At 42.4% G+C, this 20792-nt stretch overlaps 1 protein-coding gene across 5 annotated transcripts in view; it reads right to left on the reverse strand.

Annotated features, from left to right (window-relative positions):
• The window catches only part of MLPH (melanophilin), a 196267-nt gene that overhangs the window by 81552 nt on the left and 93923 nt on the right, over positions 1-20792 (reverse strand). For all 5 annotated transcript variants that reach the window (XM_053698853.1, XM_053698856.1, XM_053698855.1 and 2 more), the window contains 2 exons: positions 16977-17113; positions 12477-12515 (listed from right to left, as the gene is read on the reverse strand). In XM_053698853.1, coding sequence (XP_053554828.1) covers positions 12477-12515; positions 16977-17113 — 176 coding nt within the window. The remainder of the gene's footprint in view (positions 1-12476; positions 12516-16976; positions 17114-20792) is intronic.

Raw genomic sequence — 20792 nt, forward strand, 5'->3', positions numbered from 1 at the left:
ATGGGCTATTGAACGTATAGCCCCGCTCTCTAAGAGAATGCAGGAAGGCTAGCCACCTGCCCGGACCGCCGCAACATGCATGGAAGTTTTCCATGTGGGCGCTGGTCAATTTCAAATCTGGCGGTCCAACCAGAGGCCAGCCAACCTGCATTGTTCTGAACAAGTTAACACAAACATTTGCACACAGATAATAAGTGTTAGCAAAAACTGATTAGCATATGAGCCTGAGTCCAGTGGGGTATCAGGTAGGTGAGGCTTGAGGCCTCGGGATGTGGTCAGGTGGATTAGGTTTTTGGCGTTTGGGTCTCTGCTCTTTAACAGACCAAATTGGGGCTGAGACACGAAGCTTGGATTGGGTAGCTGTCTGAGGTTCAGCCGCAGGTTGTAGTCCCCAGTTAGCTAGAAGTGTACTGCCTAACGAGGGAGAGGAGACAACATGAGATTGATTGTCCTTTGTCACTATTAATTTAGTGGGGAATCCCCATCTATATTTGATGTTGGCCTTCCTAAGTTGTGTAGTGATAGGAGCATACAATTTGCGCTGTTGTAGCGTATGTGATGAAAGATCGGGCAGGAGTTGTATATCTTTGAAGTCATCGGGTAGGCTGGGTTTGCTATAAGATGCCTGCATCAAGCGATCTTTGAATTTGAAGTTATGAAAGTAGACCACCACATCTCTTGGTTTGTCAGAAGACATTGATCTCGGCCTCAGGGCCCTGTGTGCTCGCTCCATGTTGTGACTGTCGCCCTCCAGGGGGCCAAGCAAAGCAGTGAAGAGGTTTATGAGAAACTCCTGAAGGTTCCCCGGCAGGACTGACTCGGGTATACCTCTGAATCGTATGTTATTTCTTCTGGCCCTATCTTCTACATCTGCCAGCTTTAATTCGAGTTGGGAGATCTGTTCTGCAAGGTTTTCAGCGTACGCGAGGATGTTGGAATTGTCTGTGGCTAGGTCATCATGTTGTCTCTCTAAGGTGTCAATCCTGTCACCCATCTCCCCGATATCCTTCCTGAGTTCAGCTGAGCTCCTCTGAATTTCAGCTGTGATGGATTTGGTTTGGGCTGCTAGCATCTTTTGTAGTGTGCTCTCTGTAATGTAGTGATTTAAATGGGCTCCTGAGTGGGAGCTTGACTGGGAGTCCTCGTCTTGTGATTCTGGGTCACTCATTTCCTTCCGCAAAGGGAGAGAGTCTTTAGGGGGTTGAGAGAAATGGTCTAGCACCGTTTTCTTGAGTGCAGCGGGAGTTCTAGGGTTTCTTTTAGATGCGTGAGGCATGGCTAGTGTTTCTTTAGGGAGTAGTTGTTGATTTGAATGATGGACCACCTTGACCACTGTGGAACCTGAGAGAAAGGTTGCTAACACATAGGAACTGACTAGGAAGAGTTACAATCACTAAGGATTAGTGTTTCAATATTGTAATACATAGGTGAGATAGAGAGAGCGGGGCCAGGTATAACCCATAGGAGTTATTTACACTTAATACATGGCAGAGGTTGTCTAAGCAAGCTGTTTAGAATAAATTAGTTTAGTAACCTCCAAGAGGAGATGAAGAGGGGGGGAAGGGGGAAGGCCCCAGGATCCCCCCACGCACCTCAGGGAGTGGGATACGACCAAAAGGAAGGGAGAGTGGTATGGGAGGTGACCAATCCAGACAAGCTGGATCGGAGCGGGTGAGGTGCGATAGGGGAGCCAAAAGAAACAGACCCTATCCCCCGCCCCCCCTGTATCCGTGTGTCTAGGTCAGTGGTTATAGATCTAATCGACTAATAACAGTACAGTGGCAACACAACGTTTTATGTAGAGACAAACAAAATCAGATAGTAAAATTTCTAACCTGTAAATTGCAGATAGCAGGTTTACTGCTGTAGGTAGGACCTATAGGAAAAAGTAGTGGTTAAACAGACAGTGAAATAGAATAACACTCCACTTTGAGCTAAGAGCTCAAAGACACACAGGCTGGCACAGCAGCAATAGTTTTGCACAATAGTGGGACAGGTTGTTACAGCAGAATGGATGCTGAAGTCTCACTGAGGATATGTTGTTTAAAAGTATCTGCTGAGAAACAAACAAACAATGGTAGTAGGGTCAGATAGGTAAACTATCTGAATATACGGTAAATACCAATCCAATATAGCTCTTGATAGAATAACTCTCTATGAGATAGAATCCTCAGAGTGATTTAATGTCTTACATATGGGGTATGCTAGTAAAGTTCTTATTAATCCCTTTTTGTTCCCAGTGTTCATGAGGGGTGCAAGCAGTTAGCACTAGAAAAATAAAGGTTAGGCCCAGAAGTATGATAAACTGAGCAGTTCTGACTTCAATCTGCGGTCTGCTTATGCTTGCATATGTTTTGAGATTGTAAATCTTGGATTAGTGAGTTGATAGCGGCCAAAATGAGTTGGTGTCCCTTGGTTTAGGTGGATATTTATGTAGGCCTGGACATAAACTTGCCTAGGGGCAGAGGAAAAGTTCTAGTGCCTGGGGCACCTTAGGAAGTCAGTTTGTATTGGGAAGGGTATATCCCAGTTCCCTGACAGATTGAACCGGATTGTAGTTCTAGTGATCCCCTGCAGTGTATGAAGGAGAGTTGTAGAGGTGGGGGAAGGACAATGTGTAAGAAGTAGAGGGTCTCACCTAAGGTAGCACAGGGGTGCGGCCTCCTAGGATGTCATGCGGAGGTTGTGAGGTACTATGAGACCTGTAGGCCAATGAGGCAAAATGGCGGCCGCTCGTATCTTGTAGGACTGTGGGCGATGTTCTCAAACGGAGTGGCAGATATAAAGGTAGCCGGGCTTGGTGTGGGCTTCCTGGCGGCCCTCCGACACAGTAGAGACAAGCTCCGCAAGGCTTCCGTGCTGGTCTTTACCTTTAGTAGGCCCGGAGAGGCTAAGAGCCACGTGGGCGCACTGGCGCAATTACATGCAGGGCCTCACTTAGGTCTCGATCCGGCAGTTTGGGTGACGTGGCTGTACCGGAGCGGAGCCCCGACCCTCCGGTACAGTAGTGGTGTGTAGCTGGCCTGCTTGATAGGGGGATATGCGAGGCGTACTCCCTGCACGTCCGGAGCAGGTTCTACGGCAATCCGGTCTCAGGCTTCTGAGGACTGAGGTACAGTTATTGTCGGCCAAAGTGAGTGCCCCTGGGTATCTGGTCCTCGGAGCGGAGCCCCGACCCTCCGGAGGACAAAAGCTTGGGTGTGAAGTAGCGGGTGCTGTATATGGTGGATCTCTGTCACAAGTTGCGAGGCCCAAAAGTAAATGAGAGGTGCTGCCAAAACACCGCTGTGAAGTCTCTGAGAGGTCACTTTTATGCAGGGGCACAAAGTTTAGTCCACAAAAGTGAATTAAGTCCGTTTTAAGGGCAAATATCACAGTATTTTGTGTGTTTCTTGGCAGAGCTTCACAGACATGCGACTGTCCTGAATGGCGGTTAGCTCCGCCCCCTCGCAAGATAACAATTTGATGTCAATGGAGTGCATAGGCTCAAACGGAACCTGTTGCAAAACCCGAAGAACAAGATTTAGGTTTCAAGAAGAAGCCCTAGATCCTAATCAGAGCCTTAACAAAGGACTGCACGCCTGGAAGCTCAGCCAGTTTCAGGGAACTAGCATAAAGGCCCTTCACCAGCCCATGCTGTTGAAAAGTTAAGATCCTGGCAACCTTAACTCTGTGCCAGGAAAAACCACACTCTTCACACCAGAATAAGTAGGTCCTCCACACCTTGTGGTAGATACGCAGAGTAACTAGGTTACAAGCTTGAATAAGAGTATCAATGACACTCTCAGAGAAACCTCTCTTGGCTAAGACTAAGCGTTCAATCTCCACGCAGTCAGCCTCAGAGAATCTAGATTTTGATGAACAAATGGACCTTGTATCAGCAGGTCTCTGCGACAAGGTAACTTCCACAGAAGAGAGGAGGACATCCCCACTAGATCCGCAAATCACGTCGTTTGCGGCCACGATGGAACAATCAGGATTACTGATATCCGCTCCTGCTTGATGCGGGCTACCACTCGAGGAAGAAGCGGTAATGGAGGAAAAAGATATGCGTTTGAACCTCCAGGGCACTACTAGTGCATCTAGTGACGTGCATTCATAGGAGGCAGGTGAGGCAGAGCCTCCCCTGGCCAATGTGTGTAATACACTCTTTTTATTAATAATTAAACAAAAAAAAAAATTGTTCCATTATTTTCCTAATTTTTTTTGTTTGATCCTCAAACTGACCCCCCCACCCCTGCATGTGTTGTGTTTACTACTTATATACTGTTTAAAAAAAAAAAAAAAAAAAAAAAGTAGATCACTGTACACGTCACATTCATATTGTGCAAGGAAGTAGAGGCCAGCTACCCTTCCATTGCGCAATATGAATGTATTTTGTATGGGCCGCTAGAGACTGCCACCCAGTGGCTAAGCTCACTCAGCTAATGCTGATCTCTTTGCGGCCCATACCGCTCCCACCGGAGGCTTCTGTCTTGAAGCCTCTGGAGCACTGTCTGCCCCTCAGCCAATCAGACACAGGAGGAGGCTGGAGCATGTCCTCTCTGGTCTGGGGCGGACTGACTTGCTGGGCGGGAAATATGCGAGGGAGGCGCAGCACTGAGGTGCAGAGCATCACGTGTGACAGTCTCAGACTGGTGGCAGTGCGTGCTGTGCTGTTTGCTGAGCTCTCGTCTGCTGTGTTATGAGTGATCCTGATCATTATCTTGGGAGGCGTCGGGCGAGCTAGCTAAGACTGCGGCAAGCTAGCTTAGTGACCGATCAGGTGACACTGACGAGTCAGTCTTGATTGTCTGTGGCTGGCTGGCTGGGAACCGCATCGACAGTGAGTGACACAGTGTGCTTAGCTTCATATCAGGTAGGTAACGGACGGACTACTGGTCAGACTTCAGAGACTGTGTGTAATGTATAGGTGCCGGTGGACTGGTGACACTATGGGGTAATTCACAGAAAAAAATAATTGAAAAATGTTTAAAAAAATTCTTAAAATACTAAAAACCAAACTTGTGTCAAACTCAAATATTATGAGGTTAAATCTTTGCTACAGCAGCAGCTCATAGGAGATATGGCGCTTAAAAGGTTATTAAGATAATTGTATACAGTTCTTGTGATCCATTTCTCATCACTGTGTCACTAGTCTTCATTTTTGGAAACTGTCTTTCAATGTTTTTTCAATCCTACAACGAATGGATCAGAAAGTGAATAAAATTGGAAAATATGTAGTTTATCCACCTTCAAAGCACGTATAACTGACTCTGGACACATGCATCATAATAATTTTCAACAGAAGGCAATACAAGGTTATAGATCATCATATCTATTGCTTTGTTCCACTGTCAGGATACTAGTTTCATTAAAGTTTCACTCTAATTTTAGAGAAAGTCCTTTGAGGCTCTGAGCTGCAAAGAGGAATTTTGTTATTTATCAGCATCAAGATATGGTTTTTTTAATGTATTTTAATATCTGAGTCTGTAAACATTACAAGGTAATTAAATAGGGTTTCAGCTCTCTATTTATGGTGTGTGCACTGCACAGTGCACACTGTGGCTGCATGACTTTTCTTGTTTGTGTGCTTACTTCCCTGGCCTTGATGGAGTATTTACTACTTGGTGCTGTATACTTATACTGTATAGGTGCCATTTGGTGCACACTTAAGTTCATGGTTAGGCTTTATCTGTCTGTGTTAAGTCTGTAGGGAGTTGCTTGTCTTACAGGAGAGATTTTTCAGCTATTCCTGATTATAGTATTTATTTTTAAACTGCAGGGTTGATTGATTGATTGTTATGCAGCATCCAATGCTATGATGGAATCTCACATTTATTTTTCTGACATTCTATAGTTCTCAATCAATTGGGAGTATCAGACATTATCAGGCCAGAAAATTTGGGCATAGAGAACTAAAATTATCTGTTTGAGATTAAAAATAAAAGAGCCACTATTGCTAGAATTAAACTAACATATTAATTAATGAATTAAGTAACTAATGGAAGAATTACATATATTACTTACATCACTAATTTATAAGTGATTTATTTAGGTTTGCATTTTGAGTACACAAGGAATTTTTTATCCATGGTTGAAGAAAAGGGGGAAGTACAGTATTTTTAAAATCAACTTTGTATGGCTATAATTTGCCTTAGTGGAATGTGTTTGAAGTCATATTACTTTTCACCATCAAATGTAAAAAAGACACCTGTCATAGTATCTAAACAGTTGGGTAATATGGATATGAGCCACAGCCAAATTTCACAAGGCCTTCAAGCTGAAAACATCCTTAGTTTCATCTTTAGCAACTGCTGAAATCCTGTGCCTTTAAATGGATATGAAAACATCTACCAAGGCACAGACGTCTTCTCTCCCCTCTGTCTCTCTCTCTCTCCTCTGCCTCTTCTCTCCCCTCAGCCTCTCTCTCTCTCTCCCCTCTGCCTCTCTCTCTCCCCTCTGCCTCTTCTCTCTCCCCTCTGCCTCTTCTCTCTCCCCTCTGCCTCTTCTCTCTCCTCTCTGTCTCTTCTCTCTCCTCTCTGTCTCTTCTCTCTCCTCTCTGTCTCTTCTCTCTCCTCTCTGTCTCTTCTCTCTCCTCTCTGTCTCTCTCTCTCCCCTCTGTGTCTCTCTCTCTCCTCTCTGTCTCTCTCTCTCCTCTCTGCCTCTCTCTCTCCCCTCTGTCTCTCTCTCTGTCTCTCCCCTCTGTCTCTCTCTCCCCTCTGTCTCTCTCTCTCCCCTCTGTCTCTCTCTCTCTCCCCTCTGTCTCTCTCTCTCTCCCCTCTGTCTCTCTCTCTCTCCCCTCTGTCTCTCTCTCTCTCCCCTCTGTCTCTCTCTCTCTCCCCTCTGTCTCTCTCTCTCTCCCCTCTGTCTCTCTCTCTCTCCCCTCTGTCTCTCTCTCCCCCCTCTGTCTCTCTCTCTCCCCCCTCTGTGTGTCTCTCTCTCCCCCCTCTGTGTCTCTCTCTCCCCTCTGTCTCTCTCTCTCTCTCTCTCCCCCCCCTCTCTCTCTCCCCTCTGTCTCATGTAGCTATAGTATTTCAGTTAAACCAGTGATTCCTTAGGTGTATGTGGACAACAAATAATAATTTATTAATGCTCCCATTCATATGTGCTGTTCTGTTTCAGATATTTAAAATATATTGTAGACTTGTAGCATTTGATAGTCACTTAAAATATTACTTAAAAATTCAGTGGTGTCTACCCCCTTTCAGTGGTCCCTCTCCCCCCCCCCCCCCCCTTGTGTGTGTCTCTCTCTCTCTCTCTCTCTCTCTCTCTCTCTCTCTCTCTCTCTCGCTATCCATCTGTCTCTCTCTCCCCTCTGTCTCTCTCTCCCCTCTGTCTCTCTCTCCCCTCTCTCTCCCTCCCCTCTCTCTCATGTAGCTATAGTATTTCAGTTAAACCAGTTATTCCTTAGGTGTATGTTGGACAACAAATAATAATTTATTAATGCTCCCATTCATATGTGCTGTTCTGTTTCAGCTATTTAAAATAGAATGTATACTATTAGCATTTGATAGTCACTTAAAATATTACTTAAAAATTCAGTGGTGTCTACCCCCTTTCAGTGGTCCCTCTCCCCCCACCCTTGTGTGTCTCTCTCCCTCTCTCTCTATCCATCTGTCTCTCTCTCTATCCATCTCTCTCTCAATCTATCTCTCTCCCTGTCTCTCCCACTCCCTCTGTCTCTCTCCTTATGTGTAATTCTCCCCCATGGTCTCTTTCTCTCTCTGTCTCTCTTCCTCCCCCTCTGACTCTCTCATCCCTTATGTGTCTCTCTAACCCTCTGTGTGCGATTGTGTCTCTCTCTCTTTCTCTCTAACCCTCTCCCCCTGTCTTTCTCTCCCTCTTCCCCCCATCTCTCTCTCCCTCTCCCCCGTCTCTCTCTCCCTCTCCCCCCGAGTGCTTTTCTGTGTTTCGGTCTACCTTTTATTTATTTAATTAATGAATTGGTGGTGCCATCTGAGGATGTGGCTTTATTTAAAGAGGTGGGGTCAAGCGCCCCACCATCTTTAAATTTCACCAGCCGCCACTGGATCAAGACATTTTTATATTTACTGAATAATGAAGGAATCTATAAGCATAATTTGCAGCATTCAAGTAAAAAGTAAGTTTTAAACATATATTTTAATGGGCATGGATTTCAAGATCTCATAATCAGAGCAAGCATTTTGTTATCTGTCAAGAGTTTCTGTTACAATCCTTTAGACTAAAATCAGATGTGTACTAAGTTGACCAGTTTTCCAAGACACCATTTAAAGGGACATGAAACCCATATGTTTTCTTTCATGATTTAGAAAGAGCATGCAATTTTAAATAACTTTCCAATTTACATCTAATATCTAATTTTCTTCATTCTTTTGATATCCTTTGTTGAAAATCATATCTAAATATGCTCAGTAGCTGCTGATCGGTGGCTGCACATAGATACCTCATGTGATTGGCTCACCCATGTGCATTGCTATTTCTTCAACTAAGGATATCTAAAGAATGAAGGCATATCCTAGCCACTGCCTCACCAGCCTCTGACGTCACCGCACGTTGATCTGCTTGAGGATCCCTCGACCTCGACCCGTGCCTGGGTAGCTTGGTATTGAGACGGGACACCATGAGATCTATCTTCGGCGTCCCCCACTTGCTGCATATCTCTGCAAACACCTCAGGATGGAGAGACCATTCCCCTGGATGGAAGAATTGCCTGCTTAGAAAATCCGCCTCCCAGTTGTCCACACCCGGAATGTGGATCACTGACAGCAAACAGCTGTGGGCCTCCGCCGACTCCAGAATCTGAGATACTTCCTTCATCGCCAAGGAACTTCTCGTTCCCCCCTGATGGTTGATGTAAGCCACCGAGTTTATATGGTCTGATTGGAATCTGATAAACTGGGATGAACCCAGAAGTGGCCAAGCCTTCAAAGCCTTGAAAACTGCTTGTAGTTCCAAAATATTGATAGGGAGGGAGGACTCCTCCTGAGTCCACAACCCCTGTGCCTTCCTGGCACCCTAAACAGTTTCCCATCCGGATAGGCTTTCGTCCATAGTCACAATCTCCCAGGATGGTCTTAAGAAGCATGTCCCTCTGGACAGATGATCTGGACAGAGCCAACAAGAGAGCGATTCTCTCGACCGGCTGTCTAATACAATCTGTTGAGACAGATCTGAATGATCGCCGTTCCACTACCTCCCTATGCACAGTTGTAAAGGTCTGAGATGGAACCTGGCAAAAGGAATGATGTCCATGCAGGACACCATGAGACCAATCACCTCCATACAGTGAGCCACAGAGGGACTCAAGGAGGTCCGGAGGGCAAGACATGCCGAAGTTAGCTTGCAACATTTCTGGTCTTTTAGAAATATCCTCATAGATATGGAGTCTATTATAGTACCCAGGAATTCCAACCTGGTACTTGGGATAAGAAAACACTTTTCCAAGTTTATCTTCCATCCATGTGATCGAAGAAGACTGAGAAGGGACTCCGAGAATTCTTCCGCAAGACGAAATGATGGTGCTTGCATCAGAGTTCTGGCAACCGCTAGAAGAGCCCCCAGAACCTTCGTAAAGATTATTGGAGCAGTAGCTAGGTCACACGGAAGGGCAATGAACTGGATGTGCTGGTCGAGGAATTCAAACCTCAGGAACTGAAAGTTTTCCCTGTGGATTGGAACATGAAGGTAAGCGTCCTTCAGATCTATAGTGGTCATAAATTAGCCTAACTGAATTAAAGGAAGGATGGACCTTATCGTCTTCATCTTGAAAGAAGGGACACTGAGAAATTTGTTTAAGCACTTTAGGTCCAGAATTTGGCGGAAAGTTCCCTTCTTCTTTGGGACCACGAAAAGATTTGAATAAAATAATACCTCTGAGAATCATGTATCTATATGTGAAACATTAAACTTGATTTGTATAATATCAAGCAGTCAGATACAAACGTTATCTTTTGTAGCGGCTATTAATAAATTCAGAAATAATGCTGTAACAAGAGGATCTGTTAATATGTGGGATGTCAGATTACGAGATTAAAGCTATATAGCTAATACTCTATCTGTAATTATAAAAGTCCTTGCTTGCACAGTCAACTTTAGCATAGCTGTTCAGTGCAATATATTCTGTCTGCTTGAACTCTCTCGATATCAAGATCTCTAGATAATATTTAGTATAGGTGTGTGAATAACACCTCCGGGAATCTTGTATCTAGTTATGAAACATTGTACTTGGTTTGTATAATATCAAGCAGTCAGATACAAAAAATATCTTTTGTAGCCGGCTATTAATGATTTAAAAAATAATGCTGTAACAAGAGGACCTGTTAATATGTGGAATGTCAGGTTATGAGATTAAAGCTATCTAGCTAATACTCGATCTGTAATTATAAAGTCCTTGCTTGCACAGTTAACTTTAGCATAGCTGCTCAATGTAATAGATTCTGTCTGCTTGAACTCTCTCGATATCAATATATAGCATAGGTATGTGAATAATACCTCAGAGTCATGTATCTAAATATGAAACATTGTACTTGGTTTGTATAATATCAAGCAGTTAGATACAAACAATATTTTTTGCAGCCGGCTATTAATAAATTTAGAAATAATGCTGTAACAAGAGGACCTGTTAATATGTGGAATGTCAGGTTATGAGATTAAAGCTAAATCTAGCTAATACTCTATCTGTAATTATAAAGTCCTTGCTGGTTAACTTTTGCACAGCTATTCAGTGCAATAGATTCTGTCTGCTTAAGCCCCTTCTATAGCGGGGGCTAGATTAACGTTTAACTGACTTGTTTCACTAACATAGCACAACATCTGATCTCAGAATATAACATACATTTACATAGTATGAACTCTCTGAAGCCAGACCCCTGACACGTGTTTCGCTCACGCCCACGCTTCCTCAGAGGGGTTATACGCCGGCTGCTTTAAATTTACCCTTCAGAGATACAAGAATGGCCGCTGAATGAAAGAGAAGCCATGCGGTCACGTGACCGCAAGAAAAATGAAATGCGCAACAGGGATAAAAAGTGCACAAATACTTCTGCGCTAGTCCCACTGTAAAAACATAAAATATATTTAATTAAAGTGTACATCATGCCGGTTGAGATCCTCAAATAAAATGTATGGAGGAGTAAACGGCCCTCTATGACAGAGAGGGTTCTATCTGGAGCTACAGTAAATTAACCCCTCAAGAGCCAGAACCTAAAAAACGATTTTCCCCTTATATATGTCCAAGCAGTACAGTGCCCTCCTCTGCTGCCCCAATTATTAAAAATATCCCCAAATTGAAAAAGATTAAACTGAGTCCCCGGTCTCCACTAGAAGGGATATTAACCCTCAAAGTGCTATGTCCTTCTCACCTAGAAGGTAAAAAGCACTTACCTGTGGAGTTCAGCTGCAGGGCAGGTATGACAGACTCAGCTGATCTCTGACAGGGACCTGTAGAAAAAGAAAAGCAGAGAAACCAACTCTGGTTTTCTATAGCGGGGTAGCATAAGTGTTAGAAGGGAAGCAAGGACTACCTTGCCGTCTTCCAACTGCTAAAAGCCACCATTACTCTTACTAAAGAGGATTACATGGACACAGCATAGCCCCAATCATTGTTTGCAGGGAAAAGTATCCATTAAAGGATTAATATCTTCAGACACCATCTGTACACAACCTCCTGATGTACAAGGCAAAGAATGACTGGGTGTTTATGGGAAGTGGGAGTGATACTTAACAGCTTTGCTGTAGTGTTCTTTGCCTCCTCCTGGTGGCCAGGAGTTGAATTCCCACTAGTAATTAGAATGGATTTGTGGGCTTTGTGGGCTCTCCATGCCATTGGAAAGAAAAAATGGTTCTGGTAAAAGCTATCATTGCTAAAATAATAAAGTTTAACATACTAAGTATTAGAAGCTGATATCGGTGTTAGATCCTTCACTGCACACTTCAAGTGCTGCCAGTGTCTCCATTTGGCATATGTGACACCAGAATAAGGAACATGCGTGGGAGGCAAATGTGCAAGTTTGAGGCCTATTGCTGTTGAGGCAGCAAGTCACTTGCACATTAAGTTATATTTCTAGCAGTGAGGCAGGTATACAAGAAAAAAATCTAGTGTATTTTAAAATTAATTGAAGTTTTCATTAAAAAAAATAGATGCTCCTGTGCAGAATAAACCTAATTTGTTTCCATAGTTCTTGTTGTCAATCCAAAAATCACTACCTGCAAGTTTCAGTTTAATTTTACTTGAAATAATTTTTATTGATATTTAATCAATACAAAAGAATAAACAAGACCTTCACAGAAGACATAGCCACTTAATGACAGATAGATCAATGAGACCAATATTAGTAGACAGTAACTTAGATTTCCTAAAAGCATTTAAGACATTTACATTTGTATCGCTATATAGATGGAATTAATTGGTCGATTACTCCTTAAACAACATAAGTTTAATTTTAAACAGCATTAACTTAACAACCATTTGATAATATAAATAGAAAGTATGTTTTAACTGTTGCAATACTTACTATTGATATCAGGTAAGCTGTATACTTTGTCGTGAAGACCTACAGAAGGAGACACACAATGAGTGCACGGTATAAGTCTGCACCCCGGTCTATGTACCCACTTATAAACCCACTACACCAAACCTCACATCTCAAAATATACACAGGAAAGCTGTAAGTCTTAATATTTAATTCAATATATATATGTATGTATTAAAGATTTTGCAGCTAAAGTTGTTAAAATTGAGAACTTGACAATACTATTCTTTCTTCCCCACAAAGTTCTCTATTTGCCTACGCTCCCTAACTATTGTATTACGTGTATAGAGCCACTTACTCAGCTACCAGACACCAGTGGCTGTAATAGTATTAGCAATTTAGAGTATACTGCACACAGTAAAAAAGGAAACAGTTTTCTGTTAACATTAACAGAAATAAAGTTCAGAGACACAAACATGAAGCAGAATATTCTTCCTTGCCCTGATAGATGTGCTCTGTATTTAAAGGGACATGAAACCCAAACTTTTTATTTTATGATTCAGAAAGATCATGCAATTTTAAACAACTTTCCAGTTTACTTAAATTATCAAATTTGCTTAATTCTTTTGATATCCTTTGTTGAAAGGCATATCTAAATAGGCTCAGAAGCTGCTGATTGGGGGCTGCACATAGATGCCTTGTGTTATTGGCTCACCCATGTGCATTGATATTTCTTCAACAAAGGATACCAAAAGAATGAAGCAAATTAGATAATATAAGTAAACTGGAATCTTGTTTAAAATTGTATTCTATATTTGAATCATGAAAGAAAAATGTTGGGTTTCATGTCCCTTTAATTAAAATTCCTTTAGAGACTGGGTTACCTTGGCAACAGTCACTAAAGTGAGGGCAGCTGAAATTTACATTACTTACACAGGCTCCCTGACAAGTTGTCTTAGTTAGACAGAAAACTGCTGCCTTCTATTTGTTAGCTGAGTATGTGGCTATATGCAAGTACTGTAGCTGGTTAGGGAAAATAGTGAGATGTGTGGAGAAGAATGCACACAAAGGAAGTGTTAAAATGCTCCTGTTAACATCATTTGGTAAATGGTTATTAAGTCCTGGCATTTTTGTCCCTGATCTGCTTTCCTGGTTTTGACCTCTGCTTAAATCCTGGTTTATGCTCCCAGCTATACCCTTGCCTATAGCTTGAGTTGTGAACTGCTAAACTGGTAGCTGACTATTGGAACAGAACGTTTGCCTGCTCTTTCTGCAGTAATGTCTGGAGCCTGACAGATACTCTGATATTGAACTTTGGATTGGCTGTGGACTATTATTCTAGGCATTGCCTGGGGGTTGACGTTTTATACTGCTTATCTGGTGACAACTCCATCCTATTTCTGACATCCACCTGCAATGCAGCTTGGTTCTAGATCTTCAACACGGTAAATCCTTGATTACCTTATCTAATAACCAAGCCATCATGGCAAATATTTTCAGCACCCTGTCAAAGCACGGTACAGCACCAACTATGTAATAACTACAGACCTCACGGTTGAATTTATTGCAGAGAGTTGAAGGACTTTAGGCTCAGTCTGCTGTAGCAGAGTCCACCACCTCACCTTGTATGGCCTTATCTGCTGCTGAAGGGGCTAATTTGCTGTCTGCTCCCTGTATGCAGCTATCAGGACATTTAACCTTTCCAGAGCCAAATCTGCCATTGCCAAAAAGTTTGGTGGGGATAGACAGCAGTTTTGTAGGTTCACAGCCTTTGAAATCCTGTTTTCAGTTAATCCTGGTATTTATTCTACAGATTTGTTAAGGTACCCACTGTTATTGCATTACTGACATGCGAACCTCAGATTTGGGAAAACAATCTGATTCAACAAACGAAAATTGATGTACACTGTCCCTTTAAGGGTCTTGTAACAAGGTAGTAGTCATGTGAAGTGCTATGTTTGTGACTTTTGTCTCATTGCCAGTGACACAACCTAGAATGCTCCTACCCTTCTTGATCAGTTTCGTCTAGGTCTCTGAACACTTGCTTATATTAATTCTGCACCACTGCCTTCTTCCAAATCTGAGTCTGTGTCCGAACCTATGCAGATTGAAGCTATTAAGGGACCGATTTCCTCTTCTTAACATGTTAAGCTCAGGAATCTGAACCTCTGTCTCTAATGTGGCAAGGCATAACAAAGAACACAAAAAGGTAGTAAGGATTCTGCAGCTGTATTTTTCAATACCTCTTCTCTACCTGTTGCGTCATATTTAGCAGAGCCCTATTCTTTGCAGTGGTCTACGGAGATAATTCAAAGTGATACATTTATAGATTCTGGTGCAAGTGGCTGCTTCCTTGATTCTACCTTGGCAAGTAACATTCGAATCCCTCTACAATCAAAAGTTTCTACAATTCAGCTGTTTCTCGGCAGCTGATGGCGGTCCAATGAAATGTGGTTTTGATATAAAAGAAACAGTGACGTTTACTTCAGTCATGATGGGTTCTGGACATAGAAAGAATTTATAGTTTGATTCTGAGAAAACTAGGCCAAAGGGTTTATCAGGTTTTTCACTCCAGCTGGGGCTGGAATCTTTTTTTGTAGAGAAGAAGGATGGGGTCTATGACCTTGAGTGGGCTATAGAGCTCTCAACAGTATTACCATCTAGAGCAGGTATCCTTCACCACTCATCCCTGAAATGCTAAAAAAAAAAATCAAGGGAGCTCAAGTTTTTATAAAATTTGATTTTACAGGAAATATATAATTTAATACACATTGAGTGGAAGATGGGTTTGCACACCTGTGAACATTTTGAAAACCTTGTTATGCCATTTGGATTATGTAACGTCCCAGCCACGATATCCTGGTATTTTCTCCCTCTCAAGATTTGCATGTTACACATCTTCATTCTGTATTATCAAGATTAAGAGACAATCTGCTAAAATGGAGTATCAGTTTTAGGTTTCTTTAGTGGAACATTTGGGGTAAATTCTCTCTCCAGACTATATTAAGATGGATCCAAAGTCTCTGCAATGGCCTGTCCCCACTAATAAGAAGACATATGCTAATGTTTTAGCAGAAATGTATCCAGAGGTTCTGTCCCTTTCGTCAAACTAAAGGGACTGTTTACACCAGCACTAATATTCATTTAGCCGGATGTTCAGAGACCCTTCTTTTTGAAAGTAGATGCTTCTAATGTGGCTATTGGTGCTATACTGTCCCAGAGAATGGAACCTAAGTATCAAATGCATCCAGTTGCCTTTTTCTCTTGGCGCTTGTCACCTGCTCAGCAGAATTATGATGGGGGAGATCAAGAACTGTTGATGATTAAGAGTGCATTTGAACAATGTAGGCACCTGTTGCAGGGTGCTGTTCAGACTATTGACATTTTTACAGATCACAGTAGCCTAGATTTTATCTATATGTCTTCGTCCCAGATAGGCTTGTTCATTGTTTTTCCCAAGATTCCTTTTTTTCATTGCTTCCCACTACAGAATTTGCATAATAACCACATCCATCAATGTATTAAGATGTCTCCATTCTTCGAAAATTATGTTTTTTATCCTACAGTTCTTCCTATTACCTTACATGTTCCATATCTAAACCACAAATTATGTTTTTATATAACAACTCCAAGTTATTACAACAAACTATATTTCAAGCTCAGCAACAACAGAAATGTTTTGCAGACAAGTTTTTGTTAATTTGAACTTGTCTTGTCCCTTGAAGAAGTTAGGTCCACACTTTGTGGGTCCTTTTAAAATGATTAATATTGTGACAGTGCGGTTAGATCATCTTGGAACTAGTAAATCATGTTCATGGTCCCCGTTTGCTACGACAGTTCCATAAGCAACATCCTTCTTGTCTGGTCATAGTCATGCCTTGAGGTTTTGCTTAAGCAGGGGGATATGTCAGGCTCCTAGGTGCCTACTTAAGCATGGTAGGGCCCTTGCTAATCCAGAGTTGAGAAGCAAGTGAAGATCCAAGTGCTAAGGGAGCCTTGAATACTACTGGATGCCGGGCTGCGATAACCCACTTTCTTGCCTGTGCCTTGAATTGTGGACTGATAAACTGGTAACTGACTATTAGAACAGAACTTTTGACTATGCTTTTGCCTGCTCTTTCTGCTGTGATGTCTGGCTCCTTACAGATACACTGGTGCAGAACGTTGAATTGGCTGGTGCTGTTGGAATTTTTCATTGCACAAGCAGTTCTGGTGAACTGCTTGTGCAATGCCGCCCCCTGCAGATTCGCCTAGCAGGGGGTGTCAATCAACCCGATCGTATGAGATTGGGTGGATTGCTGTCCACCGCCTCAGAGGAAGCATATGAGTTAAGGAGCAGCGGTCTTAAGACCGCTGCTTCTTAACTCCTGTTTCCAGTGCGGAAACAGGGGTATAATACGGCCCCATTTAGGCCGTGATAAATCGGCCCCTTAGTGTATTCCTTTTCATTTACTTTTGGTTTGAGCAGTAAGGCACTGCTAAAAAGTAAGGCATGTTAACAAAGTCTCTCCAGTACAAATGCAATAAGTAACATCTTCACACCTGACAAGCCAGCTCCTCCTCGTGGATCAGAATGCAGTCTCGGGTACAGACAGCGCATCACCTTGTCACTGCCAAATCGTTTGAAACGAGATTGAACATGTTCATGATACCAGTTCACAGAGCCAAGTTTAACCATCCTTGATGAGGAACACAAAAAGAAAATTTAGTGCAGAAATAAAATTAATAAGGGGGCACGAGTAGGTGGGGTTTGGGAGTAAAAAAGGAATAACAGAAATAAGAAAATGTCAATCTTGGCTATTACATTAGTACATTATTGTATATTAACAAATGCACAGGTGAGAAAAAGTCACTATAGTTTACCAGTCAGGGGAAAAGGATTACTTGTACATTCTAGGCTGGGACTTATGTGATCAATATGTGAAAGTTTATTACAAGTGACGTTTGGGGATCTAAAAGGTTTGCGGCTACACCCTAGCAGCTGCCGTAATATCGGTAGTCACTAAATTAGATTCAAAGGTAATGCTACTGAAATGGTTTCTGAAGGGAAATAAAATAATCAGAGCTGGACATGGTTAATGCATAGGCTGAAGTAAATTAACTATTACTTTAACTTGCAATCAGAATACGTAGAATATGTCTGTGACACTACAGGTGTTTGCAATGACAGAGGAGGGTGGTTATCATTTATTTAGAACAGGTCTTGGTGAAAGCAGTTTTAGAATATCCTCTGTTTGAGCACACAGGTTTAGTCTAGCCTATGTATGGCCCTCAATGAAGTGAGCACCCCTATTACATTTTAAACAACTTTCTAATTTACTTCTATTATCAAATTATCTTTGTTCCCTTGGTTTCTTTTGTTGAAAAAAGCTCAGGAGAATCAGTGTGTCTAGATCACTAAATGACAGCAGTTTTGCATGAATGTTATCGATTTGCAAGAGCACTATGATGCAGTACTAAGCCTGCCATGTAGTGCTCCAGACACCTACCTAGGTATCACGGCAACAAATTGGATAACAAAAGTAAATTGGAAACGTTTTTTTTTTCTAAACTGTATGCTCCATCTGAATCCCAAACAATTTAAAAAAAATGTGGGTTTCATATGCCTTTAAGTGCCTGATTTTTCAACATTTGCAAAATCAGACATAAATACAACTCTGACACTTGCAGAGGATGCCCTCGGGAGAGTGAAGTTAGCAGGGAGGAGGGGGCACACTTTAAAAAATAAATGCTGCAGCCAATACAAATTAGACAACTCTTACAGTCACATCTATTTTTGTATGCAGGTGTTTTTCTCTGAGTGTAATATGTGTTTTTTGCATATTCTGACACAATTTTGCCATCTTTCAATTTATGAGATAAAACAGCGAGATCTATGTGTGTGGGGGGAGGGGGAGGGGAATTGAGGAATATTTAGAGAATACATCAGACCTTGCAGACAGCTTTCAGCTATGTCCAAAAAATGCCCCTGTTTAGCCAACTAGTAGAGGTGGGGAAATTCAGTTTACAAGAGGGAAAACAATATGTTTTTAATTTTGTATTACAAGTATGAATTTATTAGTTTCATATGATTTTTAAATTACAATTCTTTAGTGAGCCCTTCTGTAATGTATGCATCACCTTCACATACTTTAATGTAAGAAAAACAGAATTTATGTTTACCTGATAAATTACTTTCTCCAACGGTGTGTCCGGTCCACGGCGTCATCCTTACTTGTGGGATATTCTCCTCCCCAACAGGAAATGGCAAAGAGCCCAGCAAAGCTGGTCACATGATCCCTCCTAGGCTCCGCCTACCCCAGTCATTCGACCGACGTTAAGGAGGAATATTTGCATAGGAGAAACCATATGATACCGTGGTGACTGTAGTTAAAGAAAATAAATTATCAGACCTGATTAAAAAACCAGGGCGGGCCGTGGACCGGACACACCGTTGGAGAAAGTAATTTATCAGGTAAACATAAATTCTGTTTTCTCCAACATAGGTGTGTCCGGTCCACGGCGTCATCCTTACTTGTGGGAACCAATACCAAAGCTTTAGGACACGGATGAAGGGAGGGAGCAAATCAGGTCACCTAAATGGAAGGCACCACGGCTTGCAAAACCTTTCTCCCAAAAATAGCCTCAGAAGAAGCAAAAGTATCAAACTTGTAAAATTTGGTAAAAGTGTGCAGTGAAGACCAAGTCGCTGCCCTACATATCTGATCAACAGAAGCCTCGTTCTTGAAGGCCCATGTGGAAGCCACAGCCCTAGTGGAATGAGCTGTGATTCTTTCAGGAGGCTGCCGTCCGGCAGTCACATAAGCCAATCTGATGATGCTTTTAATCCAAAAAGAGAGAGAGGTAGAAGTTGCTTTTTGACCTCTCCTTTTACCAGAATAAACAACAAACAAGGAAGATGTTTGTCTAAAATCCTTTGTAGCATCTAAATAGAATTTTAGAGCGCGAACAACATCCAAATTGTGCAACAAACGTTCCTTCTTCGAAACTGGTTTCGGACACAAAGAAGGTACGACTATCTCCTGGTTAATGTTTTTGTTAGAAACAACTTTTGGAAGAAAACCAGGTTTAGTACGTAAAACCACCTTATCTGCATGGAACACCAGATAAGGAGGAGAACACTGCAGAGCAGATAATTCTGAAACTCTTCTAGCAGAAGAAATTGCAACCAAAAACAAAACTTTCCAAGATAATAACTTAATATCAACGGAATGTAAGGGTTCAAACGGAACCCCCTGAAGAACTGAAAGAACTAAGTTGAGACTCCAAGGAGGAGTCAAAGGTTTGTAAACAGGCTTGATTCTAACCAGAGCCTGAACAAAGGCTTGAACATCTGGCACAGCTGCCAGCTTTTTGTGAAGTAACACAGACAAGGCAGAAATCTGTCCCTTCAAGGAACTTGCAGATAATCCTTTCTCCAATCCTTCTTGAAGAAAGGATAGAATCTTAGGAATCTTTACCTTGTCCCAAGGGAATCCTTTAGATTCACACCAACAGATATATTTTTTCCATATTTTGTGGTAAATTTTTCTAGTTACAGGCTTTCTGGCCTGAACAAGAGTATCAATAACAGAATCTGAGAACCCTCGTTTTGATAAGATCAAGCGTTCAATCTCCAAGCAGTCAGCTGGAGTGAGATCAGATTCGGATGTTCGAACGGACCTTGAACAAGAAGGTCTCGTCTCAAAGGTAGCTTCCATGGTGGAGCCGATGACATATTCACCAGATCTGCATACCAAGTCCTGCGTGGCCACGCAGGAGCTATCAAGATCACAGACGCCCTCTCTTGATTGATCCTGGCTACCAGCCTGGGGATGAGAGGAAACGGCGGGAATACATAAGCTAGTTTGAAGGTCCAAGGTGCTACTAGTGCATCTACTAGAGTCGCCTTGGGATCCCTGGATCTGGACCCGTAGCAAGGAACCTTGAAGTTCTGACGAGAGGCCATCAGATCCATGTCTGGAATGCCCCACAGTTGAGTAATTTGGGCAAAGATTTCCGGATGGAGTTCCCACTCCCCCGGATGTAATGTCTGACGACTCAGAAAATCCGCTTCCCAATTTTCCACTCCTGGGATGTGGATTGCAGATAGGTGGCAGGAGTGAGTCTCCGCCCATTGAATGATTTTGGTCACTTCTTCCATCGCCAGGGAACTCCTTGTTCCCCCCTGATGGTTGATGTACGCAACAGTCGTCATGTTGTCTGATTGAAACCGTATGAACTTGGCCTTTGCTAGCTGAGGCCAAGCCTTGAGAGCATTGAATATCGCTCTCAGTTCCAGAATATTTATCGGTAGAAGAGATTCTTCCCGAGACCAAAGACCCTGAGCTTTCAGGGGTCCCCAGACCGCGCCCCAGC

The sequence above is a fragment of the Bombina bombina genome, chromosome 1 (genome assembly GCF_027579735.1).
Source record: "Bombina bombina isolate aBomBom1 chromosome 1, aBomBom1.pri, whole genome shotgun sequence".
Lineage (NCBI taxonomy): Eukaryota > Metazoa > Chordata > Amphibia > Anura > Bombinatoridae > Bombina > Bombina bombina.